General features: G+C 42.6%; 1 protein-coding gene across 1 annotated transcript; it reads left to right on the top strand.

Moving 5' to 3' along the window:
- Nucleotides 1–546: 546 nt before the first annotated feature.
- gna11b (guanine nucleotide binding protein (G protein), alpha 11b (Gq class)) lies at nucleotides 547–25,233 on the top strand. Its single transcript, XM_061082405.1, has 7 exons — nucleotides 547–1,662; nucleotides 12,457–12,641; nucleotides 13,778–13,932; nucleotides 16,533–16,661; nucleotides 18,748–18,877; nucleotides 19,087–19,240; nucleotides 19,937–25,233. Exons 1-7 carry the CDS (start codon nucleotides 1,527–1,529, stop codon nucleotides 20,125–20,127), a joined length of 1,080 nt encoding a protein of 359 aa, XP_060938388.1. The 5' UTR covers nucleotides 547–1,526; the 3' UTR covers nucleotides 20,128–25,233.
- Nucleotides 25,234–25,947: the final 714 nt, after the last annotated feature.

Below are 25,947 nucleotides of genomic sequence, written 5' to 3'. Positions count from 1 at the left end.
CTTACACACTGAACCTTGAAGGGGACTACAACTGAGTGTCATTTTGAGTTTTATTTCTCAACATGCTGAGGCTCTGAATCTTAAGAAGCGATGGATGGATGGTGGAGTTACATGCAACTGCACAACAAGGCCACTAGATATCGCTGCTCTCACACCGCAGGGCCTCCTCAGCCCTCACCTACAACCTGTCAGCTCTGGTGCTGCAGGTAAACTGATGGGAGTGATGGGGATTTGCAGTGGTTTCTCTTTTCACACATCTCCTCTAAACTGGGAAGATCTTTGAAGTGCAGCAGATGTTCGGCTGTTACCTCACTTGCTGTGCAGAGACTACAGAATCGGTGTTTCCCTCACTTCTCGTGTGTTTTGCATTAAATCCAACCTCGGTTCAATCACTGTCACAAATCTGTTCCATGCAATCCTCCGTCTGTCACTCAACACCACGCTTCCTCCTCCTCCTCCTCCTCTTCCTCCTCCTTGCTTGGCATCAGCCTGGTGTGAGCGTGCACGTACGCGCGCCCACCCTGTTCCAGCTGCTCCCTGTGAAAACATCTCTGGCACAAAGCAGCCGCCTCGCATCGCATCTCGTCCCCCCCCCCTCTTCCTTCGTGTCTTCGGGGTTTGTCTCTGTCTCACCGGCGACGGCCCTTTGCTCGTTTTGCGTTTTCTCACCGTCAGAATGAGTCGGGATGTAATGCCGCCCCGCCGTCGCTAGCCAGGCGGACACATTCCTCCAACCAGCCCGCTGCTCGCTCCACTCACTGCGGGGTTGGCACCGCCGTAAGCAGAGGCGTCGCTGGGTGAGCTAGCCGGGACTAGCTAGCTAGCGTCCGTAGCCGTCACGTCTGTCCTAGCTAACGTTAGCAAGTGTGGTTAGTTGACTGTTATCACTAATGTTAGCTCACTAGCGAGGACTACCACTTTTTGTTCCTAGCTTGCTAGCGCTGCACAGAAACCGACCGGTAACGGGATTTGGATGTCGCGACACTGCCGGTTTCGAACCACGGACTGCGGAGACCGAACCGGGGCCCAGCGACAGGCGCTACCGAGGTAGAACCGGACCACAGAATAGCGGATAGCAGGCGGGTTCATGGTGTGACGCGGGTATCAAGTGGCTAGTCTGTTGCAGGCATTTTTTTTTGCTTTAACATTAGCCCCCCCCTAGCTAAGGCAGAGCATCTCCGGGAGGCCGCGCCGGCTCCCGACTCCCCTCCCCTGACCGAGTCTCCAGCGATCTGCCGAGAACACCCGGGTGAGGTCGCAGTTGTTCCCGGCCGGGGGGGCAACTTGACAGCGAGGCCCCTTTAGCTTAGTCTCCCCTCCCCCTCCGCCCCAGTCCCGTCCATCCATCCTCCCTCCCTGCCTTCAATCCGTCCAGCCCCGAGCACACCGCCTCCTCCTCGCCCCAGACAGAACGCGAGGGACCGGGGGGATACGAACAAGCAGGTGTGGGAAAAAAAAAAGCAGCGGACCGTGGGCAAGTGTTTGTATCGGGTCGGGTCTGAACCGGGCTGCCACAAGCAGAGGGGATGACTCTGGAGTCCATGATGGCTTGCTGCCTGAGCGAAGAGGCGAAGGAGTCGAAACGAATCAATGCAGAGATTGACAAACAACTCCGCCGAGACAAGCGAGACTCCCGGAGAGAGCTGAAGCTGCTGCTCCTCGGTAGGTGCCACGCTCATTCTCTCATGTGCTCCCATTTTGATTGTGCTGTCTTGTGTCGCTATGTGCAAGACGAACCTCCTCGGGCCTTCCTGCCCATGCTAGCAGAGACAGCTAGTTGAGGTGGCTAGCTTGGAGCCTGGCTTCTGTAAGTGAGGAACGCCTGGGGACAGGATTTGATCAAATAAGTGGAGCTTCCTGGTCCATGTGCATATCTGCGAGAACATGCTAACCACCCTTTCTGTCGCCTTATTCATGTGTGTGATTTTATGTGTGTGTGTGCAGACAACGATCGTCTCATTTTGCATTGCTGTTAACTAAGATGTCACCATTCACAGGCTAGTTTGACATATAAACCAGCCCTGCAAGCTAATCCCTGTGGTTTGTGAGCTGCTGCTGGTTAACAGGTGAAGATGGTGCCTTGGTTGCAGAAGCAGCATTGGTTTGCTTTACACTGTTGCTCACTGGGTTGCATAACATTTGTACAACCTGAGGTGCCTCAGTGCAGATCTGGCCTGGAGCTAGTTCATTCCCATTTATTGGTAATGTCAGTGTGCACCCAGTGTCACAAACCCACCCTCCTAGTGGACAAGGATACTGAGAGATTTGCCCCCCTCATCCGGGAGTCTAGCTGAGTAGGTTATCTATTTTTATAGCTGGTGTGTGGGCAGGTGGGAGCTGCTGTTGAACAAGTTGCTCTGCGCTGCATTGATTCATACTTCTGTGGACACAAAGAGGAACATTGGGTTATGCGTTTTCCACTTGTGCTGCTTTCAGGGAAATCTATCCTGTGTGTGTGTGTGTGTGTGTAAATTCGAACAGATGAACTTTCAACCGCACGTGCATCCGCCAGCCTCTTCGAAGAACCAATTCCAAGTGCGAAAGCTCCTTGGAAATAAAGCGGGTGCCCATTTTAGGGACAATTAAGAATATCTAGGTTGCATCCTTGGATTCGAAACGTTTGCTCTCATTTCTCGCCCATCAAAAGCAGCCCTGGTTATTTGACATGTGTGTCTCCTTTCATTTCCCTGCTGAATACCTCTGCGGAGAAGTAGGCCACACTAGAGACACACCGTGGATGGGACATACTGTAATCTGTGTCATACATTTTAATCGCCATTGCGCTTAATTCTACCTGACGGCGTAGGTGAACAGATGGAAAGGGTGGTTATTTTCGTCCCAGCAGTTTTAAAAATGGTTTGCTTGTGTGCTGCCATCATATTTCTCTTGCCAGGTGATCAATGAAAGGTTGGATTGACAAAGTGATTCAAGATATTTCGGGATTCAGGCAATCGATAACACGCAGTAGCATCGTTCTCTTTGGAATTGTAATGTGTAGTTCTTCGATTGTTACCAGTCTATCCCTGATTTCGACAGACCTCACAAAACAATTATTGAAAGCATCTGTGTGACAGGCTGACAAGAACTGCAACCAGTCATGCTGTAAGTGGCCCATCCAGCGTGAGCTAAGGCTGTCAGTGGACGCCTGGATAAGGACGTGTAAGGCAGGATTAGTCCAGGTCTTAATAGGCTTGGTTAAACACATCCGCTGCTCAGACTTTGAGATGTCACTGACTCCTATTATCCTCTGACACTGTTCTCAGGCCCTCGGTGAGCTCTCCTGCCTCTCCTCACCTCACTGGAGGAGGAAGACAATCGCAGCTTCGAATCATTTAACCAACCATGTTCCATCAAGTGTGTTTTACGGAACAAGGAAAGTGATACTGTGCATAATGGTATTGTGGGAGATATTCTGTCATCAGCAGCATGCAGTTAGGTGCATGTGCAGGAGATGGATTGTATGTTTCAGCTGGGCCTGCAGGCTTTTAGTTGAAAATTAAGTGTTTCTGCGGGTAAGACTTTTGTAGCATTAGCCCCGAAATATTTCAGTGTGGAGACGTGTTATAATACGATGTTCAGTATCTGGATTTACAGTGATTGATGTAGGGTAGAAAAAACTCCATTGTGAGTATTTGCAACTGTTCTTAGTTCTATTAATTTAATTTAAATATTTTAGCCATGATATTTAAAGATTCAAGATAAAAGTGCTCGGGTTATATCTTAAAACAGCTTCTGTTGTCCGTCCAGAAGTTCTAAATGAAAAGACAATCCGTTAATAGTGATGTAAAGCAGCAAACGTTCACATAGTAGAAGCTGGAACCACAGAATCTGTCATTTTTGCTTGAAAAAGTCAAAAGTTGGCAGTCGGGTTAATTTTCGAATCGTTTCTGCTCTGGATTGATGTAATACCTACTCCAATTCGTAGTGTAGCGTTCCCTTAACCGTTTCACTCATTTGTTCGGGTCCACCCTCCCTCTGTGTCCCTCTCCTTTCTTGGCAGAGTTTACTATATGGTCAGGGTACATTGCCATGTCTCATTCAAATAGGTTCGAGGTTATGCCAGGCACAGGCATGAGGTTTTCAGACCAAGAAATCCATTAAGGGTGCATGTGAAGGTTAGTTTTATATATAAAATCTATCACAAATACATCCTCAGCCACTTGGTCAGAAAACAGTTCTGCCAGGGCTGCAGCAATGCCCGCAGTCTGGCTGCCTGTCACTGAGGGCCATATCAGGCCATACCAGCAGCTTCCTGCTCCACAGACCAGTGGTTTGCCTCTACTTGGTCAAAACACAGTGGGCCAGGAGCTGTGGCCTTCGCTGCATAAGGTAAATTAACTGCTGGAGTGAACAAGCGGTCAGCAAAGTGAGATGGAAGGGCGAACACTTCAGGGTTTTTCTCAAAAGTGCTGATCGAGGTAAACTGTAGGCTTGCAGTCGAGCTGTCAGTGTACAAGTTGGCATTTGTTTTAGTTTCTTTGTGAAAAATGTGGGTTTCACTTGAAATCTAAGTAACAGAATTTACAGAATCAGCAAAACATCCTTAGAATGGCGTCAGGAAGGCAATTTTTTGGTCATCAAGCACAGTATTTAAGAAATGGGTCCGACTGGGGTAAAAGTTGACTCGACAGCCAAGAAGCTGTGGGCTGCTTGGTAGCACATCAGCCCAGACATGGTGTTATAGTACAGTCTTTTCTCAGCTTCTCATAGGTTGACTTGTTCCCGTTGATCCCCTCCATCTCAGCAGAATCTCTTGTTTCCAGGTTAAGACATCCTTCAGAGGAACTGTCTGATTGAACCAAGAAGAGGATCAGGGGTTAGGCTCAGATGTTTATTGCTGACCTTCCTTCGCTTGCCAAGCCGTCTAATTTTGATCATATATGGCAATAGAGATATTCTAGCTCTACTCCTCAGTGGTTTTGTGTGTGTGTGTGTGTGTGTGTGTCTGTCTGTCTGTTACTTGTAATGCCAGTGAATGTGGCACTATGTGAATGGTCAGTTATTACTGAACAAATCTTTATCATGGTCAAATCTAATAACTCTCAATATGGAAATTATTATGAGACAGATTTCACAAGATTTCTTTTTAGAAAAGTGATAGTTTTATTATATTAGTGTGAACTGAGAGCTGCTAACAAGGACCTCTTTGATAATGGTTATTAAGGAATTGTGACTAAAGCTGCTTTCAGATATTCACTGTACTCCGCAGATCCTCCTCATTTTCTCCGAAGGAGGTGCATGTGTGAACGCTATTGACAGAGTAAGATGCTCTGCAGTTTCCACAGATTTTATCCGATTTTACCGCTTAGGATAAAGTCTGTTGAAATCCAGGAGATGTCACTGTGTGAACACAGCAGGGGAGCACCACTGTAGTCACCGTGAGCGAGTGGGGGGGTTAATGGCGCTTCTAACGCGCGACAGAAAAAGCGGCGTCATACACGTAGAAGACACCAACAATAAGTCAAGAGAGTTTGTGGTGATAAGAGCTGACACCAGTGTCCGTGTATTGTCTGTGATGTCCCTAAATTTCCCTCAGGATCAATAAAGTATCTATCTGTAAACTACACAGCAGAGTAAATACGTCACTTCCACCTCTCGGACGATTTGATGCCGTTGTGAACGTGTTGTGCATGTGTAAAAGGCAAACTCCAGGTTTTTCTCCGTAGCCAATTCTCCGGATTTTTACCCGCGGGGCATGTCTGAAAACGGCTTAAGCTATCTACTGGATTGGACATTTTCGCATGCGATAAAGCAAACTTCTCTCTGGTGAACAAATGTGTATATAAATTTGGGGTATTTATCTTCTTTCATGCACCAGTGCAGATATATCTATAACAACCTAACATCAGCCAAATAAATAGTTTCAGCCTCTAATACAATTTAGTTGTCATTTATTCTCAGTGTAGTATTAAGGAAAGTGGACAAGAATATCTTCGAAGAACAGATGTGCAACCTGCATCGATACACCTCTATGAAAACCCTTTCACAACATTATCGCAGCCTTTCCAACTCGTGGTTGTGAATGTTGTCGTCCTTCAAAAAGTTGCGTGCGTAACTTGAGATTTTATAGTGACATTAATGTGGGAAAAAAAATCTGCTTCTCCAGCAAAAAACATTTCCTTTTTCTCTCTACTTGCAGGACAGAACGATGTAACTACTAACACTACTACTAATAAACAAACATTTATATATCTTGAGACAATATTGAGTATACTGAAGGCCAGGTATGTTTTGCATTTTTGGGGTAAGTGCATATATGTATTAGAATGTTTTTAGAAAAGACAAGAACATGAGGGTAGATAGGTGGGTAATACTTCATGTTCAGCACCTTAAACCTTAAGGTTAAATGTAATGCAAAGATTACCTTTTATGTGACTTTGGAGAAAGTCTTATGGCTCTGTTGTCCTGAAAAATACATGAAAACCTATGTGAGGACTTGGAAAAAATGCAGCTACCCTGTGCGATACCTCAGCTTGTATAGAAATATTTGTCATGCACCCGCAATGTGGAGTGATAATTTTACGAGGAACTGCATGTTTGCATGAGCTTGATGGTGAAGGAGTTTCTCCGATTCGGCTAAATTTGTGTCACTCGGTACAATGACCTGTTGCCAGTCAGGATTATTTATAAACTCAAAATGCACGAGTACAATTAAAGTCACCTGAAGTCAGAGGGTCAACCCTCACTCAGTGATGTTAGAGATGTAAGCATGCAGCGTATGTTCTCCATTACAGAACACAACCAGTGTCTCCATCCAGGCTCCTTCTACGTCTCTGCATGTTTGCAGTCAAGGCTCAAATCGTCACTCTGCCTCAGTCAGCCTTGCACACACTCTTGTCTCTCTCTGTGGCATGGTCTCTTTTCCACTCATGTTGCTCACCAGTGCACATTTGAATGCGCGCACACACACACACACATTTTTTTAAATGGGGTCAAGGCTGGTTCTCTGGAGATATGGGGGTGAACGAGGCTAGATGGTGACTGTCCCACATACTGCTGCTAACCCCGGGTCCCCTGACAGGACCGGGACGTAGCCTGCCTCGCTTCCAGGTTCCTCAGCCCTCTCTGCTGACAGGGTGGCATGTTCATTCCTCTTTACTCCCACCAGCTGCTGTGTACAGTAAAGCCCACACTTCTCTCTGATCATTCCGTTTCAACTTCTGTCACTTTCAGCTTCTAGTTGGATTTGAAATGATATCCATGTGTACAGTTGTCATTTTTGGAGGATGTCTGTCTGACAATGTGTAGATGCACAATGTTTTCTGCCCACGTGTGGACGAACAGTGATGTTATCTAATAAAATCTCTGAGCCTCTGTAATAAGTGCTGTGGCTTAAGAAATAATATCAACATCTAGGATTTGGTTGTTTTTAGTGAGAAGCAGCTGAGCGCAGTGCGTGTTGCCGACTAAAATACTGCTGCTCGCTTCAAATCTTTTGTAAAGATTTTTTTTTTTGCTCACCCACACCCACTCGACGAGAACAGCACTCGGGGCATACTTAATGGTGAACAGACAAAGCTGTCCTAAGTTGGTCAAATGAATGTGTGTGTTTTTATGTGCAGTGCATGCTATAGCATGTATGGTCAATTTCCAGTTTCGAAGCCCACGCACACGGAGCACTCATCAGATGCAGAGGCATCGGCACAAAGCAGCAGTGTCATGCCCTGAACCCAACAACAAGCAGCACATGTTGGAAAGCTGCAACAGAAATGAGAGCAGAATCATCCTGTTTAGTTTTTTGTCTTTGAGTCCTATACTGTCTGCATGGCCCAGGTCATTGGAAAAAAGGGGAAGAAATGGGCCATCACAGTGGAGGTAAAATCCATGCCTTGAGGTTGACCACAGGATCCGTGTGTGTCCACAGTTGGTTAGGCAGCTGGTGTGTGTGTTGTATAGCTCCAGGCTGTCTTGGCTCGATCCCTGTGCATGTCTGAAAGAGGCCAGTTTCCAAAGAGAAATTTTGTGAAAGAGTGAGACCCACGCTTCGTTGCGATTAGCCTTGTGACTGTTTGATTCATGTAGTATCTTTCAAGGTCAAGGCAGACACCTATATGCGAATGTTGAGGTTTTTTATAGTACCCTATCCTCCGCTGTGTTCATGCAAATGTTCCCACGGGGCATTTCATGCCCTGTGCCTAAAAGGACAGTTCAGCCATCAGTGTTCATACCATTTGTACATTATATTGATATGTAATGTTGCATGAAGATTTATTTGGGCTTGGCAATATGACGGCAAATCAATAAATCACAATTATCAAACATTTATCTTGATTCTGATTGCTGAAAAAAAAATATGCACGCGGATAATTGTCCAGCACCCAGATGTATCATGATGGTATTAATCAGCTTCTCCTGTTCATCGAAAGTTGTGGCACCAGTGAACGTCACAGAGCGGGTTTAGCAGGAACAGCTCTGCTTGTGCACGAGGTCTTTAGTGGCCTCCCATGCCTGCATATTAAGCATGACCGAAGAATTATAAGATATGAGCGGACCGTGTAAAAACAGCAGGCCCTAGAGACACTATACTTCCGAGTGAGAACACTCATCAACATAATATTGCCCAGTTCCTTTCCCTAACCGCAAGCATCACAACTAAATCAGTGTTTCCACTTAGTCATTAAAAAGGTCTCAAATTGAATAATCGTAAATGTATCCCTTTAAATATCACATACAAATTCTTAAATGTAGGTTGTTGAAACTGCCAGATCGCCTCCAAATGTCTATTCCTTACCCTAACCTGACTCTAACCTGAACCATAACATCAAGTGTCAGGAGTTTAGGGCTGGTCAAAATGTCCTAGATATCCCAAATTGTCCTCCTCACACCTCAAACTGCTCCCTACCCAGATATAAGTACAAGCGCACACATGGGGACGTGGCCAAATAAAGGTGATCCTGCGACAACCTGGCCTATATCACATCTGCTGCACTAAGACAGCGGTGTGTCAAGTCCATCAGGTGTTGTGTCACAAGCTGACATCAGTTGCGTTATGTAAACGGCTTATGAAAGCTAGCCTGGCAACAGGATACAGGTGAAGTGTTTGGTGTCTTTACATCACGGATAGCTGTTGCTATTTACATACTGTTGTCATTGCACTGGCTTGTCTTAATTTGGCTATCACGCCAAGTTTTAATTTTATTCTCATCGTCTCCGTCAGGTTCCTCTTGATTCAGACTTCTAGCGCTGTTCCAAGAAACACGTCGGCTCCACAGAACACCAGTGCTGGTGTGTGGGCTGTGGAGTGTACCTTGCACTGTTGCATTGGGCCATAAATCTGAGCTCTTTCTTTTTCTCTTTCTCACACACACTCGTAGCTACCTAGAACAGAAAGTGTTATCAGACCCAAGTAGTGTGTGAGCTATTAAAAGGTGACCTCCTTTTTCTAGGTCATTACCAAAAAAGAATGGATGGATTCTAGTTATGAATATCCAAAATTCTTGACAGAGAGGGATGAGAATGGAGGGGCATAAATCTAGCCCGAGGGAGGCTAGGAGGGGGTTGTGAGGCTAGGAGGGGGTGGGGGTTGGGTGAGCGTGTATCCGACGGGGAGAGTTAGTGAGGGCATGGAAACGGTTGTGGCTGGCGCTGGTACAATCTGTGGAGGAAAAAGGGAAGACAGAGGCTCACAGTGTGTTGTCTGGTGAAAGCGGGACACGACAGTTAAGAGAACATAGTGAAGGGAGATCTTGTGACGGAGGTCACGCGAAATAAATCAGACATAAAGTTGGAGAGAGATCCTCTTTGCTGAAACAGTCGGCAGTCACCACCAGGACGCTACCGCCGCAGCCCAATACAAAGGATACACTATCTGTACTTGACTCCTTTTGTTAGTCAGAGAATCACACTTCTTATTAGACGACTACCTTGTCGGCAACAGAGTGCAACATTTACTGTAATGCATTGATTCATCCTGGAGAAATTCTGATGACCTTTGTACTTTATAGTCTTAACATGCTCCTGTTCTCCAAAATTGGTCATTTTGTGAGAGGAGAGAAGATGGAGGAGGGACATCTTCCCCTTATAGACACAGTGCTGAAATCCAAATTCTGATTCTAGGATTAAGGTATTTCTTCACGCATCAGCTGAGAAGCGGCTACCTCTGCCAACTGCGCTTACAGTCCTTGGTGTTAGGAACCCCCTGGTACTGACCTCAGACCAGCCCCCCCCCCCCAAACCGAGGCCCTTCTTCTCTGTGGTGCACCGAAAGATGAAGAGCACAGAGCAAGCCTGAGGGCCTCATAGTTATATTTACTGTCTGCTACCAAAGAGAGGAGAGAGGAAGAGTGGGTAGGAGGGGTTTAAAAAAAAGAAAGAAACAGAAGGAGGAAAAAAAACACAGGAACGAAAAAAGAGAGGTAGACAGGATGGGGTTGCCATGGTAACGGAAATATGGCTGCTCTTCAAAAACCTTGAATGTAGGTGGTGGTGAGATGAGTGTGTGTGTGTGTGTGTGTGTTTTTTCACTTCTTCCTCGTCTTTTCCTCTCAGTTTTACAGATATCATGGATGTGCTGTGGCCTTTTGATTTCAGTGAGGACTGAGAGGCCATCAGCTTTTTTTTTTTTTATTGGGCTGCCTGAGGGTGGCGTTTCTGGGCACGTACAAAAATCGTACAACAGAGGACTTGTGTGAAATGTGGGTTAGGCCCTACAGACCCCTCTCAGCAAGTGGGGGGGTTATTTGGCAATCACTGTCGATCTTGTAAAACAAGGGAAAACAATTGGAAACAAGTGTTTTACTGAATTCAGAGATTGTGATTCTTTGTGATGTTTTGGCTCGAGTTGAAACGTACAAACTGTTTGGACTGTGCATTAAAATCCAGTTATATCTTGGGCTCATTTAGCATATGAGTATATATGGAAACCTGACACCTCTTGGGTTATTATGTGATCTTACATCCAGATACGGACTCAGGAGAGCAGAGGAGGATCACTGAAGGAATGCAGCCTCTTGACAACGACCCCTGCTGTAACATTTTGGCAGTGATATTTTAATGTTAATGTAGGACGAGTTGTCTATATCCTCCTCATTAAATTAGCCTGAACCCCCCTCTACCCCGACTTGTCTCTCTTCGACCTTCTTGAAAATATTTTCTGATTCTTTCCAAACTCTCCGATAACATCCTGACGTCGCACAAAGAAGCTTTCACATATTAGCAGTCGTAACCAGTTTAGTTAATCAACTTGGAATCCCAGCGGAGGGATTTCATAGTGTGTGAAACTGACTTAAAGGGACATCTGACATTAATCGAGTTTTGAGAGGAATTAGGCCATTACTTTGACTTAATTTGTAACAGGTTGTGCTGATTTGCTGAGCTTATTGATAAACAGAAATTAATGAACATGGATTAAACATCAGATAGATGCAGATTGTTCTTGGATCTCTTTAACTGGCATCAACGTTTTTGCCTTTCATGGGGCATCTGTCTTTGGTCACAGATTTGGCTTTTAGTTGTTTTGGCACTAATGAGGATCCTGAATTCAAAATGAGCTCTCTGCTTATGTGAGAGGACAGGGACTAGCCCCTTGTGGGGTTTAGTAATACAGATAACTTTTTCTATGACATATCATTTTAATTCTCTATTAGCATAGGTATATATTTTTGGGTACAGGTACCAATATATGGGAGTAGATTATTTCCAACCGTGATATAGTTTATTTCATTGCATATCTATAAGCAGACCCTGATATGTCTGTGAAAGGCTTGTAACCCCCTGATTTGTATCGGCCAACCAACAAATCAGTCTGGCACCATTTTAGGTCCATGGTGGAAAAGAAAAGCAGTTAAATGCAGAAGGCCTTCAAAACATTTTCAAACCAAATAAGTTATGTTGTTATGAGTTTTATGTAAAAACGGTTCAAGAGGTCTTTTTAAATCTCTTGATGAAGATGCAACATAAACAGTAGTGTACAACTGTCAATAGGCTGCCTCATGGAAGTCTGTGTACTGGACAAGGAAGAAACACAAGGTTTCTGAAGAATGTTTTCTGTACTTGCTTTTCTTCCTCAGATGCTGTCAATCATTTAGAGTCAGCTCAAGTGTGTATGAGTGTGGCTGCATTTTCTTTAAACTTATTTAAATCAACAACAAACATGGCATATCACCTAAATACTTTTCTGTGTAGGATGCTCCACCTTTTGTGTTTTAGTTGGTATATTTATTTATGTTTGCTCTAATAGGTTGACAGCATCATTATCCTTGACTCTGTTTACATTAGTGTGAAAACCTTTGTAATGTAATGAAACTTCAGGGAATGGATTCTGCAAGTTTATGAGGAATGCCACTTTTCTTTAGAGGCAAGTCCCGATTGCTATCTCATTCTTTGAAGAGTATCTTATCTCAACGCCCCCACTATTTTTTTCTTACTTTCTCTTGGTACTCGAGAAGTGATGACAGACTAGATCTAACGTGCCTCTCTGTTTCGGCCTCTAACTCTTGTGTTCCATGTTGTGTTCAGGTACGGGAGAAAGTGGCAAGAGCACCTTCATCAAGCAGATGAGGATCATCCATGGAGCGGGATACTCAGACGAAGATAAGAGGGGCTTCATCCGGCTTGTTTACCAAAACGTCTTCACCTCCATGCAGGCCATGATCCGCGCCACCGAGACCCTCAAAATCCCGTACAAATATGAACAGAATCGGGTAAGTTCTGACCCACCAAAATATGAACAGGAAACAAATTTGACAATCTTCAGTCCCCTTTGATTATTTTAAATGTGTGATCACTGAATTTTCTACATTGCATTAACATTCAGAAAAAGGCAACATTTTTAAAGAAGCCCCATGACATAATATACAACTGAACCCTCCAGATAATAATGTGAGAGTATTTCAACAAAGACATGTTTTCTAATCAGTCAAATTACTAAAAATAAACTCCTAACTGGCAGTGTGGGCACAATACAACAACATAATTATAGTCTATGCTACAGCGGTATTCAGTTCCAGTCCACAGAGGCCTTCTAGTCTTTTATTTTGAAGCTCTAACTGAGGACTGATTTACACCTGGGAAACAAGGTGAATGTTTCCGCTATCTGGTTAGACAGAAAACTAGTGCAGGGCCTCGTTAGGATCATTTCATCATTTTTACCTCTCCTGTCTATTTGTTTGTTTGTTGGTTTGCTTGTAAGAGAAATGAGACAAAAACAACTTAACAGATTTCCACAAAACTGCATATTCAGGATTTTTTTTTCACGTTCTTTAACATTGCGGTATAGGATATTATATACTATTTTCCCAGGGAATAATTCATGGATCTTGATGATTTAGGGAATTTAAAATGTATCTGAGTGTGTGAAATTTGTTGCCGCTTGATTGAATATAAAGGGACTATTGAGCGTTGGCGGAAGTTTCTGCTCTACTTAGTACCATCTTAGTTTGTGGATTGTGAATCCTTTCTTTTTAAGACACGGATAATACATTGGCAGACATTCCTCCCAATTATTATCTGACGTTTTCATTTGTATAAATGTCAATTTTACTGCTTGTTTTAGCCTGTGTGTCAATCTACAACCCGTCCCTCTGTTATTTTTCCCAGACCAACTGTGTGTTTTAGGCCTTTCAGTGGAAAACTCATTTTGTGGACATGAAGTGATCTTTGGAATAAGTGGGTGGTTAGGATCAGCCAACAGGTCGAAACAAAAGCTATCTACAGATAGAGAAATCTAAAATATCTTTAGATGGAAATTTGTGGAAATATATGCTTGAATGGTTGTGTTTTGTTTTTCTGTCTTTTTGTGTTCTTATCTCATTATCTTTACCTCTTATGTGATTTCCAGTCTAATGCCATGCTCGTGAAGGAGGTGGACATTGAGAAGATCACTGGGTTTGACAAGCCCTACATTTCAGCTATCAAATGCCTGTGGTCCGACCCGGGGATCCTGGAGGCCTACGACCGCCGCAGAGAGTACCAGCTGTCTGACTCTACTAAATAGTACGTTGGTCTGTGTGTTTATTTCGTTGTCTGACAATGGTTATGATGTCTGTCTAGGTTTTAACAATGGTATTTGTGTGACTGTCTGACACAATCTGTGTGTGCACTCGCATAATTGTGTGTATATGATGTTGGTTTGGGAACTGAAAATTACAAACTATTGGATCCTTCATTGTGCATATTAGCTATTGCAGAATTTGACATCGGCCAAGAAAAATGCTGATGTTTGCCAAGACTTTATTCGGATCTTTCCCAAATCTAAATTACAAAAATAAAATAAGATAACTGGTCCTTATGATAAAATCAGATGTCTCTATTCCCAAACCACTGCTGAGCAATCAGGTTTTAGGTAATAATTAATATGTGAATTTGTGTTTCAGTCGCATGCGTCCTTTAGGGAGAGTCAATTGGGGACAAAAGCTGTGTTCCCAATTGGATAAAAGCATATTTTATGGCTCAGTGGTTAAGGTTAGGGTCAGACAAGTAGTAGTTATGGTTAGGGTTACAGTAAGTCTCCAGGAAATGAATTCAAGTCGATGTCAAATGTTTGTGTGTTTGTAGCAACCACATATGCATGCAGGGTTTGAAGACAACAGTTCTCAGAGTAATGAGGGTGTGTTTGGATTTGTGGCTGGTGGCAGGTTGTGTGTGTGTGTATATGTTTTGTGTGTAATTGCGTGTCTAAAATTACCTTGTGGGTTTTGTACTGGGAAGGGCAGCACATTAACCTTTTGTCTGCACAAAGTGTTGACCGACAGATTTCAACATTCGCCTCCTTTTTCTTTAACGATGCCTTATGGAGAATATACAAGCCACTATTTTGTGTTAAATTGTTGGGTATCACCCACCATGGTTCAGTTACGATATATTTAGTTTAGATAATTTTCTATTATTATGTGTCACTGAGGTTCCTTATACCTGTGAGCACTTTAGGGTCTGACCTGCACTTCATGCTGTTAGTCAATCAATAAAAGAAGCAGAACGGTGACTAAGTTAACATGGACACCGATCATCTGACTATTGACCTTATTCTGAATAAGACACATGAGCTACTAATAGAATATTCTGTTCATACTCCTGTTAGCATGTAGATCACAATACACAAATTCCATTCTAAAAAAGTCTTAGCTTATTTTTAAATGTCCGCACTCACCATTTCTTTCCCCTTTCTTAATGCAACCCACCATGATTTATATGAAAGTTTGAGGCTTGTGTTTACTGTCTGAATGTCAGCAGTGAGGGATACCACAGATTAAAAAATGAACAATGTGTAAACCCATTGTTTTTCCACTAAAATCTGTCAACCTCCTGTTCAGTGGTTGTGGGTTTGCTACAATGAGATTGTGATGATTTATGACAGGAGGAGAAAAACACGAAGGTACTTAACTCACTTTATAGTGCCCCCTGGTTGTGTTATCTCTGTACTACAGTTAGATGTTACTCCAGGTCTACATGCATACAGGTGTGCTTGTGTGTTTTGTAATTGTTTAAACTATGTATTTTTCCTGCATGTTTATGAGTGAGTGGAATTCAAGAACAGCATTTAATGTCTTTGTTTCAGTATTATCAACACTGTTCATGTATATCTCCAGTTACCTTAGCGATATAGACCGTGTGACTGCGGAGGGATACGTTCCCACCCAGCAGGATGTGCTGAGGGTCCGTGTTCCCACAACGGGTATAATAGAGTACCCATTTGACCTGGAGAACGTCATCTTCAGGTACCCCCAAGGCACCAGGACTGCATCATCACCATGGGTAGAGGACAGACACCACTAATGACTGTCAGGATATTAACCCATCAGTTCAGAGGTGGTCACTTCAAAATTGTGTCCATTAAACCAGGGAAAAGGGAAAAAGAAATTACCAAATTTTATGCAACCCAAATTACTAGTTTAGAAATAAAAATAAAAACTATGCTAGGTTTAGATAAAATGAGCCTTGGGGCCATGATGGTTAACCTGATCAGATATCAGTGGTTTGTGTCCAGAACTGAGCTGAGGTTCTGACCCCAGGATTAAAACCTAAGGCCAGACATGCTGCACTGACGCATGTTGGGAGCAGCCACCAAATACAAGATGAACAAGTATGGGACTATGATCTCAAAGATCCTCCAGGAAGCTGTTATAAAATCTGTGATGACAGTTTGAAATCTAGTAGATTTTAAACTTTGCGCAAGTCTCCTGCTATCTTTGAGATCACAATTGTCCGAATCTTCTTTATCGGATTCCAGGTGCCGCTGCTCCTCCTGCTGAAGTCACTGCTACTTTATTGTCACTGACGCCACTTCACTGTCTGCAACATAAGCCACTTGACCTAACTGCAAATTGTTGATTAAAAAGCGAGTCAAGTAAAGTCAAAATCTTACATTGGTTTATGAATGCAGAGTGTTGGTGGAGCAGTGACACTCACTAACACCCCTTTTTTTCTGAGATGTGACCTTTTCTGTGACGCTTCCTCAACAGGACCGATCTGCACTTCCTGGAATGGCAGGGAGGTTGTGGTAATTGCCTGTCACGCTTTATATAATTGTTTTCCTGTCTTGTCTTTTTTTTTTTTTCTTTCTTTATCTCTCTTCTCCTCCACCGGACTGCCTGTAGTTATCTTACCGATCTGGATCGTGTTGCTGATTGCAACTATCTTCCCACGCAGCAGGATGTGCTCAGGGTGCGCATCCCCACTACAGGAATCATAGAGTACCCCTTCGACTTGCAAAGCATCATTTTCAGGTAGAAAGGTGCCGCACATGACTGAGTCCCTCCATGTTACATGGTGACATCATTAACTCATAAGTCATTAACATCATTAACTCATAAGTCATCTGTTGTGTTTTTTGTCCAAAGCCCAACGTGAACAATTTTTCCCTCCGGATTAATGAACTTTTAACCTGAATCTTTAGTTTCTACTACCATTCCTATTCTTTAAAGCTCCTGTCATAAAAATGACATCCTTAGTGTTTTACGCTTTCTTCCTCCTCCTGCCACCAATAGCAATCATACTACACGTAACACAACACCCTAATGAACATGAAGTCCTACATTCTGGTGCCCGCTCTGTAAATGGGTCACCTCCTCCTCTCCTCTCCGGCTGGCAAAAGAAACGAGGTCGTCCTCTCCGCGGTGGAGGAATGTTATTTTGGGCAGCAGGTCTCTGCAGGGCCTATATTGGCCCCGGGTCTCTGTGGACCTCAGTGGACTGGGCCACCACCAGGGCGGCATCCATGCATTGTGAACTGTGCATTTTTTCTCAAAGATGACATTGCACCTGGTCTGGAGGTTTCCACCAGCATCCCGGGATGCATTATATATTGCATTTATTTAGGCTTAATATTTTTTTAAGCAAAAGTGTTCTTGACGTATACGATTTTACTGAATCGGTTGTCACAAATGAAAGTTTAATGAAACTGGGGCCCTAAACTCCCTGATGAGTGAGTGGTGACCTTATCAAGGAGAAACCTGTAGAGGATTCACAGGTATTATCAGTCAGATTCGCTCTTCATGAATAGTTTCAGCTGACGCCAGCCTGTCTGCCTGCAGACATGAGCTGAAATCAGTTTTCATCTGAGTTTTTGCTTCTTAAATTGTTAGTCCGTCTCTTAAGCTGCAGTTTTCTGAGCTTTTAGCTTCTCATTAGGTGATGCAGGAAGCGCCCTGCAACGGAAAGGATCCCACCATCAGAGGTGCTCCCAGTACCTTTCATTGACATCTCAACACTGCCTCCTGTCCTGTGTCTGTCCTCTCCTTTGTGCCTGTACTCATCTCTTCTTTTCTCCTTTATTTTATGTCCCGCCTTTTCCCCCCCATTCATCTTCTCAGAGTGCATTTCAAAACTTCACGGTTGTTCTTGCTTGGCGTTTTATCACACACACAGAGAGCTGGCCGACAAATCTCTCTAGTAGACAGATGAAGGCTTTAGGAATCCTTCACCTACACCGTATCACACCAACAGGGTACAGACTGACCTAGTATCAGATGTGTTGTTGACTCTGACCAGATTGATGCCACTCAGTATTAGAATTCCAGTATTTCCTTCAAGAAGAAAATTTGCAGACACACAGCCACTGGTGTGTTTCGACTGCACTTAGCCACTGGTGTGTTTCGACTGCACTTAGCCAGGGTTTTTGATTTTTGGCAAAGAAAGATTTCCCCGCTCTTCCGAAATGTTGAATTGACATTTAACGGACTGAAAATATAATAGACTTCTTAAACTGAGTGGTTATCCCTTAAAACTGATGCTAGCTCTGTCTTAAGTGGGACGCTTTCATTTTCACAGGGACTTGCATGACTCACTTGTAGCATATTGAAAAATTCATATTTGTTTCTAGTTTATTTGTAGCTTGTGTAGTTTCTTTTGCCAAATATAGAGAGCTACACTGTTAAGTTCCTCAAGGAAAAAAAGTTGCGACTTTCATGAATCCTCTTAAGGTTTTGAATCCATCAGGTGTTAATTGTTAAAAAATAGGACAAATATATGGTCAGGGCCCAAAATAAATGATATTTCCACTTCTGATCTGTCAGTAAAAGTAAAAATATTATTTCATGCATCCCAGGATAGAAGACTGTATTTCTATTTGGGTCATGTGCTGAAAATGTTTAAGGAAGACACACCAGCAAATATGTTCAAGCCTGTGGGACCTGGAACAAATCAGAGCCAAAATATTGAGTTGCAAGGTTCATAATATGTTAATCTATCATGATGGATTCAAAACCATAATTTGAAGGGTTTAAAACTAGGAAACCAGGATTTGTTTGATGTGTTTTTACCCTTTCGCTATTTCATTTATTATCCTCCTCTTCACATTCATCCTACCACCAGGATGGTGGATGTAGGGGGTCAGAGGTCCGAGAGGAGGAAGTGGATTCACTGTTTTGAGAATGTCACCTCCATTATGTTTCTGGTGGCGCTGAGTGAGTACGACCAGGTCCTGGTGGAGTCGGACAACGAGGTAGGTTGACAGAAACGCGGCTTGTTTTTCATATTTTTTTGTACAGTATCTACAACACCTTTATAAACATTATTTACTAAAAATTATTAATATATAAAAACTGTCTTTACAGAAATAAATCATTTTTTATATGTAATTTTGTGTTGTAAAAATGTACTCATTTTCTAACACTTGTCTTGCACCGTTTTCTTTCTCCCAACACACACCAGAACCGCATGGAGGAGAGTAAAGCTCTGTTCAGGACTATCATAACCTACCCTTGGTTTCAAAACTCCTCCGTCATCCTCTTCCTCAACAAGAAGGACCTGCTGGAGGAGAAGATCTCCTACTCACACTTAGTGGACTATTTCCCCGAGTTTGATGGTGAGATCATCTATACGTTGGTGTTCATGTGTGTGGTTTCTATTTAGCTCTTAATTAGTCTGAAGTTGGATTTGGTCATAGTCTTTGACCTAGAGACAGTGTCGATATAAAGTGCTGTGTACTATGTATCCATCTTTTGTACGTCTATGTGAGACTTAAGCTGTGTTCACAACTGACCTGTGTGGTTCAAACAAGGTCTGGTATATGTTTCCGTTTAGTGTCACATGGTTTTATACCAGACTGAGAAAAGGTGGGTGTGTGTCCGCTGCCAAGTATACTCTGTTTGTCTGTATGAGAACAAAGCATCAAAACCAAAGGGTTTTGTGAATGATTATATCTATTAAGTCAATCTCCTGACCTGTTTGAGCAATGAAACTAACAATGACTTTAATAACTTATTAATTAGCTTGAACATTTTTGGAAAATGCTCAGTTCAAGATGGTGTCAGAAATAGCAAATACAAATGTTTTGTAACTACTGGAGTTATATTTTCCTCATGTGGGTCCAGTTAGTGCTCATGATGAAGTCACATGAAACAGACAAACACTAAATGCACCAACTGATCAATGCTACATATGTGAAACAGAGTGTGTACATATATATATACAGACATATATATTACAACAGATTGTAACAGTCCTTGCGATGGGTACTGTCTGCATGTTTACCTGTTCTCATCTGTCTTTTAAATTTAAGGTCCCCAGAGAGATGCACAGGCAGCGCGGGAGTTCATCCTCAAGATGTTTGTGGACTTAAACCCCGACAGCGACAAGATCATCTACTCCCACTTCACTTGTGCCACGGACACTGAGAACATCCGCTTTGTGTTTGCAGCTGTCAAAGACACCATCCTACAGCTCAACCTCAAAGAGTACAACCTGGTGTGAGGGCTCACGTACAACGCACATCTCCTCCCACATTGCACAAATGCACACCTCTCCCGGAGTGTGCGCTCAGCTCCACATGCATCAAACAACACACCATGCCGACTCACACAAAGACACACACTCACACACACACAAACAGGACCCTTCCTTTCCTCCCCCAGTGCAGTACATTCACAGATCCTCCCATCTGCAAATGCCGCCCCTGCTCTTTCACCATAGCTCACCCTCTTCTTCTTCACTTGGCAGCTTGTTGCGTCAGAATCCTCGCTCCTCGCAAAGCTGCTCCGTGTGTCAGATAAGGCCCCGGCTGCCGGCTCTGGCACATTTCATCTGGCACACAAACCTTTCACACGGGCTGTATAGTGACTGAAGGGGACTTTGGTGTGTGTGTCTGTGTGTGCGTTTGTGTATGGGGCAGCATTGACTGGCAAGGAGCTGTGTTTGGGTGACCAGCGGCATCAAACCCTCTTTTGGCCTACGGAGTTGACGATGAGGTTGGCGGTTTGAGATCAGATCCTCTGTCATCTCCTTCTGAGATCCTGCCGGCGTCGAAGGAAGCGAAACACTGCATCTCCTGAAAACACCCAAGGACCAGTGGCTGAACGCTGTAGGACAGATACTGCAGAGTGAGTCGTACAGGATGTGAGGACACAAGGGGATGAGGCTGAGGATTCTGTCTCCACCTCGCATCTATGAATGTACCCACCAGAGTGAGCGTCGCAATTGAGAAAAAACAAAAGGAAAAAAAATAGAAATATATATTATGATGTAAATGCATATATAAACACACTTAAGACAAAAAGCATGAGAGGGCAAGACATAGCTAATCAAAATTTATTCGTTGCTGAGATTTTTTAAATGTTTTTAATGATAGAGATCTGTTGCTACTTCTATTAAACGGATAATGGCTACATGGGATGGCGATAAGATAAGGGGAGAAAATCGATTTTAAAAAAACTTTTAAACAAAGACCTCTTAAAAAGAAGCAACCAGAAATTTACTTGACATAAGGATCATTTTAAGATATCTGTAATTTTGTGTTTAAGTTAATCACATGGCTTCCCTCCAGATGTTTTCTGTATGGATTCCCATGGACAATCTTCCGTGTGACCTCCGCACTGATATACAACCCCCCCCCCCCCCACACCCTTAGTACAAAAACACCTGTAGCGGGTGAGAGGACCCTGCTCTCCACACAGGCGCTGCTCTGATTGGTGGAAGCGGATATAGAGGGTAATCCGAGGTCATCAGTGCGCAGCACCCCACAGAGCACATCTGCAGCTCGGGCTGCAAGTAGCTTATTCAACAAAATAGAAGCTGTAAATTAAACGCGCCCTGGGTGTGTGAGTAGAATCCATGTGGTAACATCACTGATGACGTCACACCTTGCGTCACTCAGCCGTCCAATCAGACACACTTCCTGATGGTGACCTAGTCATCCATTATATCGGAATGTGCCTCTGTTAATTTTTTTTTTTTTTTACTGTATAGTCACTTTGTTTATAAAGTGCTGTTGAGTAGTGAGAGGAAGGGGAGTGGGGGCTATGATCCTTTCACAGAAAACGCACTCTGAAGTCTGCTAACGTTGTTTGTGTATATTTGTTTGTAAATACATATACACAAAACACTCCTGTACAAAAAAAAGCTCTGTGGTACACCATCTTTGGCAAAAAACAGAAAACTACAAAAAAAAAAAATCTTAACTTCTTTTGTTAGCACACAGTTTTTCTTATGGATTTATGGTAGTATTGATACTGTGATTATGGATTTTGTTCACTTGATTAATAGGACTACGCAGAGCTGGGTGGTGCTGAGGAAACGATCGGCACGGAGCAATAGTCAGAGAAAAGACGTTCCTCCTAACCAGCCTCACAACTCCACACTACTGCAACAGCTCTGCCGCCAGAGTAATACAAACTAGGGCTGGTAAAGGAAAAAAAAATAAAATCTTCACAGTATGGTGACAAGATGATTTTAAGAGTAATTAAAGACTTTTTTTTATTTATCTAATTTATGGACCAGGTTTGAAGGTGTTGTTAATTTGACTGCTTTTGATTCTGTCATGTTGAAGTGCTCCTTTTCTCACATCGGAGCCTACTTGAGTCTGAACTGCTGTAAAAAAACAAAAAAACGAATGTCTGGTATAGTAAGGACTTTATCTCTGCTTTCTATTTCTTATCGCGACATTTCCAGTTGTACTTGCCATCACATCTCCATCCATCTGTAATACTATTTGGTTTCTTTAGAAGCCCTCACATTTTTTTTGTTAGATTTAAAACGAAAAAAACAACAAAAAAAAACAAGAAACTCGTATTTCCTCCTGGTTTATAGACGCAGCGCTGTAATGCATACCTAGAAAAATGTACAGTACGAACGTAGGTGGACTTTTTTTTAAATCCGTGATTGAAGACCCCCCGTGGTCCATGCTTGCTATTTGTAATTTAACACAAAAAAAAAATTCTGTTGTCAGTTTTTTTGCATTGTTACTTTCCAGTTTTTTGAGGCTTGCTTTGATAGTGCCAGTGAAGTGCAGATACTTTTTTGGTCTTTGACCTTTTCTACAGGTGACTTATCCTTCATCATCATTAAGGGCTATCACAGTGCATCAGGCATCAGACAGTGGGGGGTGGAGTACAGGACCACAGAGAACCAAGTCATCCACTTCCTCTTTATAAACGGAGGTTACTCGCAGTATGTGTTCTAAGAAGTATAGGCAGGGTGTTAATGCAAATATAAGAAGTGTGTGTGTAGAGAGCGTTTACCAACACTAGGCAGTTTTCTTTGTGTTTTTTTTTGTTTTGTCATGTATCTGGCCGTTTGGTGAGTTAGGTGGACCCAGTATCCGTCTCTGACCTTCACTACTTCACGTGTGTTTGCACTGGTATCACAGTGTTACCTGTAACGCCTCTCGCAGTGTAGAAACACATCTCACTAAAAGACACTGCTAACCAGGACAAGTGTTGTATTTTCCTCCCAAGTATATGAGTTGTACCTGAAGCCAAGAAAACTTAATGGTCATACTGGTGTTTGAGTATTTTAACCCATGAACTACAAATCTTAAGCTTCGTTGTTGAGCAGTTCATAGTTTGAGTTCCAATGTACCAGGCAGCTTCTGGTTTATATTTATGCAACTAAGGTTTGGGGGTCTCCTTTTCCCCCTTATCTTAAATTTTTGTTATGTGGTAATTGTGGCAGTGAGATTTTAATTGGTCGGCGTAAGCATATCCTAGAACTGCATCAATCCTTCAATCAAAGTAATGGGGAAAACTGCCTCTTAAACCCCCAAATCTGGAGTTTGTTTTCCATTACACAAACTCATCATGTACCAGTGATGCAATGATCCAACTCCTCTGATATCCTAGAGAATCTGCTGGTACCCAGTACTGATGCAAACCTCAGTGTGAGCTGTTGCATTGGGATCATTTTATCTTTCAGTCACAGCTCTGAGATTAATGTGACAATATAAACAGAGTTGTTCAAACTTAAAGGAAACACTACAATGAAAGACACTAACAAAGAAACTGGATGTGAATGAGTTTTGTTTGGCCAAGACCTGATCAGCTCAAATTTTTGCTTTTTTTGTTGAAACAAACCACAAGCTGCCTGGAAAATAGGAAATCAATCTTTAACACCTAATACAAGGTTTGAAAACCATCCAAGTTAATGGGGCTAAAGTATATATTTTGAATAATGCCAGTGTGTTCCTGAACTGCCATTTTGTCTGCTGTAAATGACACTTAACCTTGTTTTGCGGAGGAAGCAGACCGCCATCCTTCAGACAGCTGTCATAAAGAGGGCCTGGATGCCAGTATTTAAGTGGAACGATTATACCAGTATGATTACCCAAGTATTTATCAATGGTTGTGTTGAGATTTACTGTGTGTTGAGTGCAGCTTACTTTAATAGTGACAAAACTGATGTATTTTTAAAACTTGACACTACAACTCTGGCACATGGCGAAGGGCTGACTGGCTTTTTAGTGTGGGTGTGGTAGTTTGTTGGCAGCCCGTCGTTGCAGTGTGTTAACACATTATCTCACCGTACAGGAGCTGGACAGAGGAAGGCAGCCGCGTGCGACACTTAAATCTCCTTCTTGCTCTTTTGTTCTCGTCCGTTTTTTGGAGCATTAACCAGTGAATATACTGAACTGGTTTTTCACTACAATTCTCTCTTATTTATTGCCTCTCATTGCCTTGAATAATGACAGATGGCGTTCCCGGCCTGTTGTGGTTTCAAAGCGTGCTCTGTGACCTCTAGAAGGCCGGGAGCTGTGTGAAGTCCCCTCCTGTGGGCTAGTTGGAATAGGTGGAATCAAACTTATCCTTTGGACATCAGTATGAAGTCGGTGCATTTTCATAAACTTAACCTTGCTTCCCCCCCCGCTTTTTTATGTCTGTATGTTTTTCAATTTTTTTCTCTGTGTACGATAAGAAGACATTACCAGAACACTATTATTTAGGACCACAATGATTTATTTTTCCTCACTCCAATGAAACCTGGAGGTCAGTTGCGTAGTGTTGTATAAAATACTGTTTTTCTTTCCTCTTTATTTTGTATGTAAACCAAATGTAAATTATGTATTATACTGAGTGTGCCAACCCCACTCTTTATCTAGAGCCAGGCTCTCTCTTAAGTGCCAACGCTGTGGTCATCATCAGAAGGACCACCGCCCGAGATGGTCTCCCCTTTTTAAATGGAACACACCAGAGACTAAAAGGATAAATGATTAAGTACAAAACACTTTATTCTGTATTTAAGATTGAAGATTTAAAAGATAATCTGCTGTTTTTTTTTGTTTTTTTTTAAGAAACTGTAATAACAATTGCATGTGCTGTTTATTTTGTGTTGGAAGTGAGGGCTTGGATGTTTTCATTGAAGCAGAGCCCTTAATAAATGGGGTTCAATCAGTTGGTTATTATCGATTATTGATTTACATAACTCTTGCCATATTTTTTTTAAAATGTGTTTCATGTATTTGTTTCAACCACTGTTGCCTGATCCTCATTCAAACATGAACATGACTTACGATCATTATCGCCTTCTAAGAGAGAAACATAATGACAAGGTATCTGTTTTAAATTGAAATAAATTTGTTCCTATACTTGCTGATGGTGTGAACGTTTAGTGGGTTTCATGATTTTTTTTTTTGTATGTTGTAAAAGTGTGAGGTCATTTGTAATATTTCTGAGGTCTCTATATATAGTGACCAGCATCTCTACAGTGTCTTACGACCAGGAGTTTAGACAGGAAGCAAAGATCTGGGATGCCTTTTTTTTTATCAATCATTTCAAATCTTGAAGGGATGAAATTTCTTAAATCATTGAACAAAAAACTCATGTCACATATGGCTCTTTGTTTATTTTGGGTTGTCCGACAAGATTCCTCATGTGGCCACGTCCTGGGATGCTTGGTTGGTTCTGATCCCGTTTTATCTTCTCATAAATGTCATAATATATCATGGCTGTTATAGAGCTTGATTTGTTAACACTACGGTCAGAGTTGTAAACAAATCAATCAGTGAGGCCCATGAGAGGATGATTATAAACTTGTATAGTAAACTCTACGAGTGTCTGATTCAGTAGTAATACCCAGCATTCCCAGAAATGGACGCTATCAAGTTCCAACTCCTGCTGCTAGGTGGAGCTGATGAGGCTTGTCCAGGAGGGTAATATTTTGGGATGATATAATGGAAAAAAATTGTTGGGAGTTTTCGATTTAATCTCAGATTCATAAATTTGCTGTAGACACTTCAATTTTAATAAAGAGACTCATGACCAGGGAGCAAACGGGTCAGGGCATGAAATTTTAATATTTAATATT

Source organism: Limanda limanda, chromosome 12, assembly GCF_963576545.1.
Source record: "Limanda limanda chromosome 12, fLimLim1.1, whole genome shotgun sequence".
In the NCBI taxonomy this organism is placed as follows: Eukaryota; Metazoa; Chordata; class Actinopteri; order Pleuronectiformes; family Pleuronectidae; genus Limanda; species Limanda limanda.
This window is presented reverse-complemented; position numbering and strand designations above follow the sequence as displayed.

Coding starts and splice junctions, on each gene's coding strand:
- gna11b (XM_061082405.1), top strand. CDS start 1,527: ATGACTCTGGAGTCCATGATGGCTTGCTGCCTGAGCGAAGAGGCGAAG. Junction 13,933..16,532: donor CTGTCTGACTCTACTAAATA/GTACGTTGGTCT, acceptor GACTGCCTGTAG/TTATCTTACCGATCTGGATC. Junction 18,878..19,086: donor TGGTGGAGTCGGACAACGAG/GTAGGTTGACAG, acceptor AACACACACCAG/AACCGCATGGAGGAGAGTAA.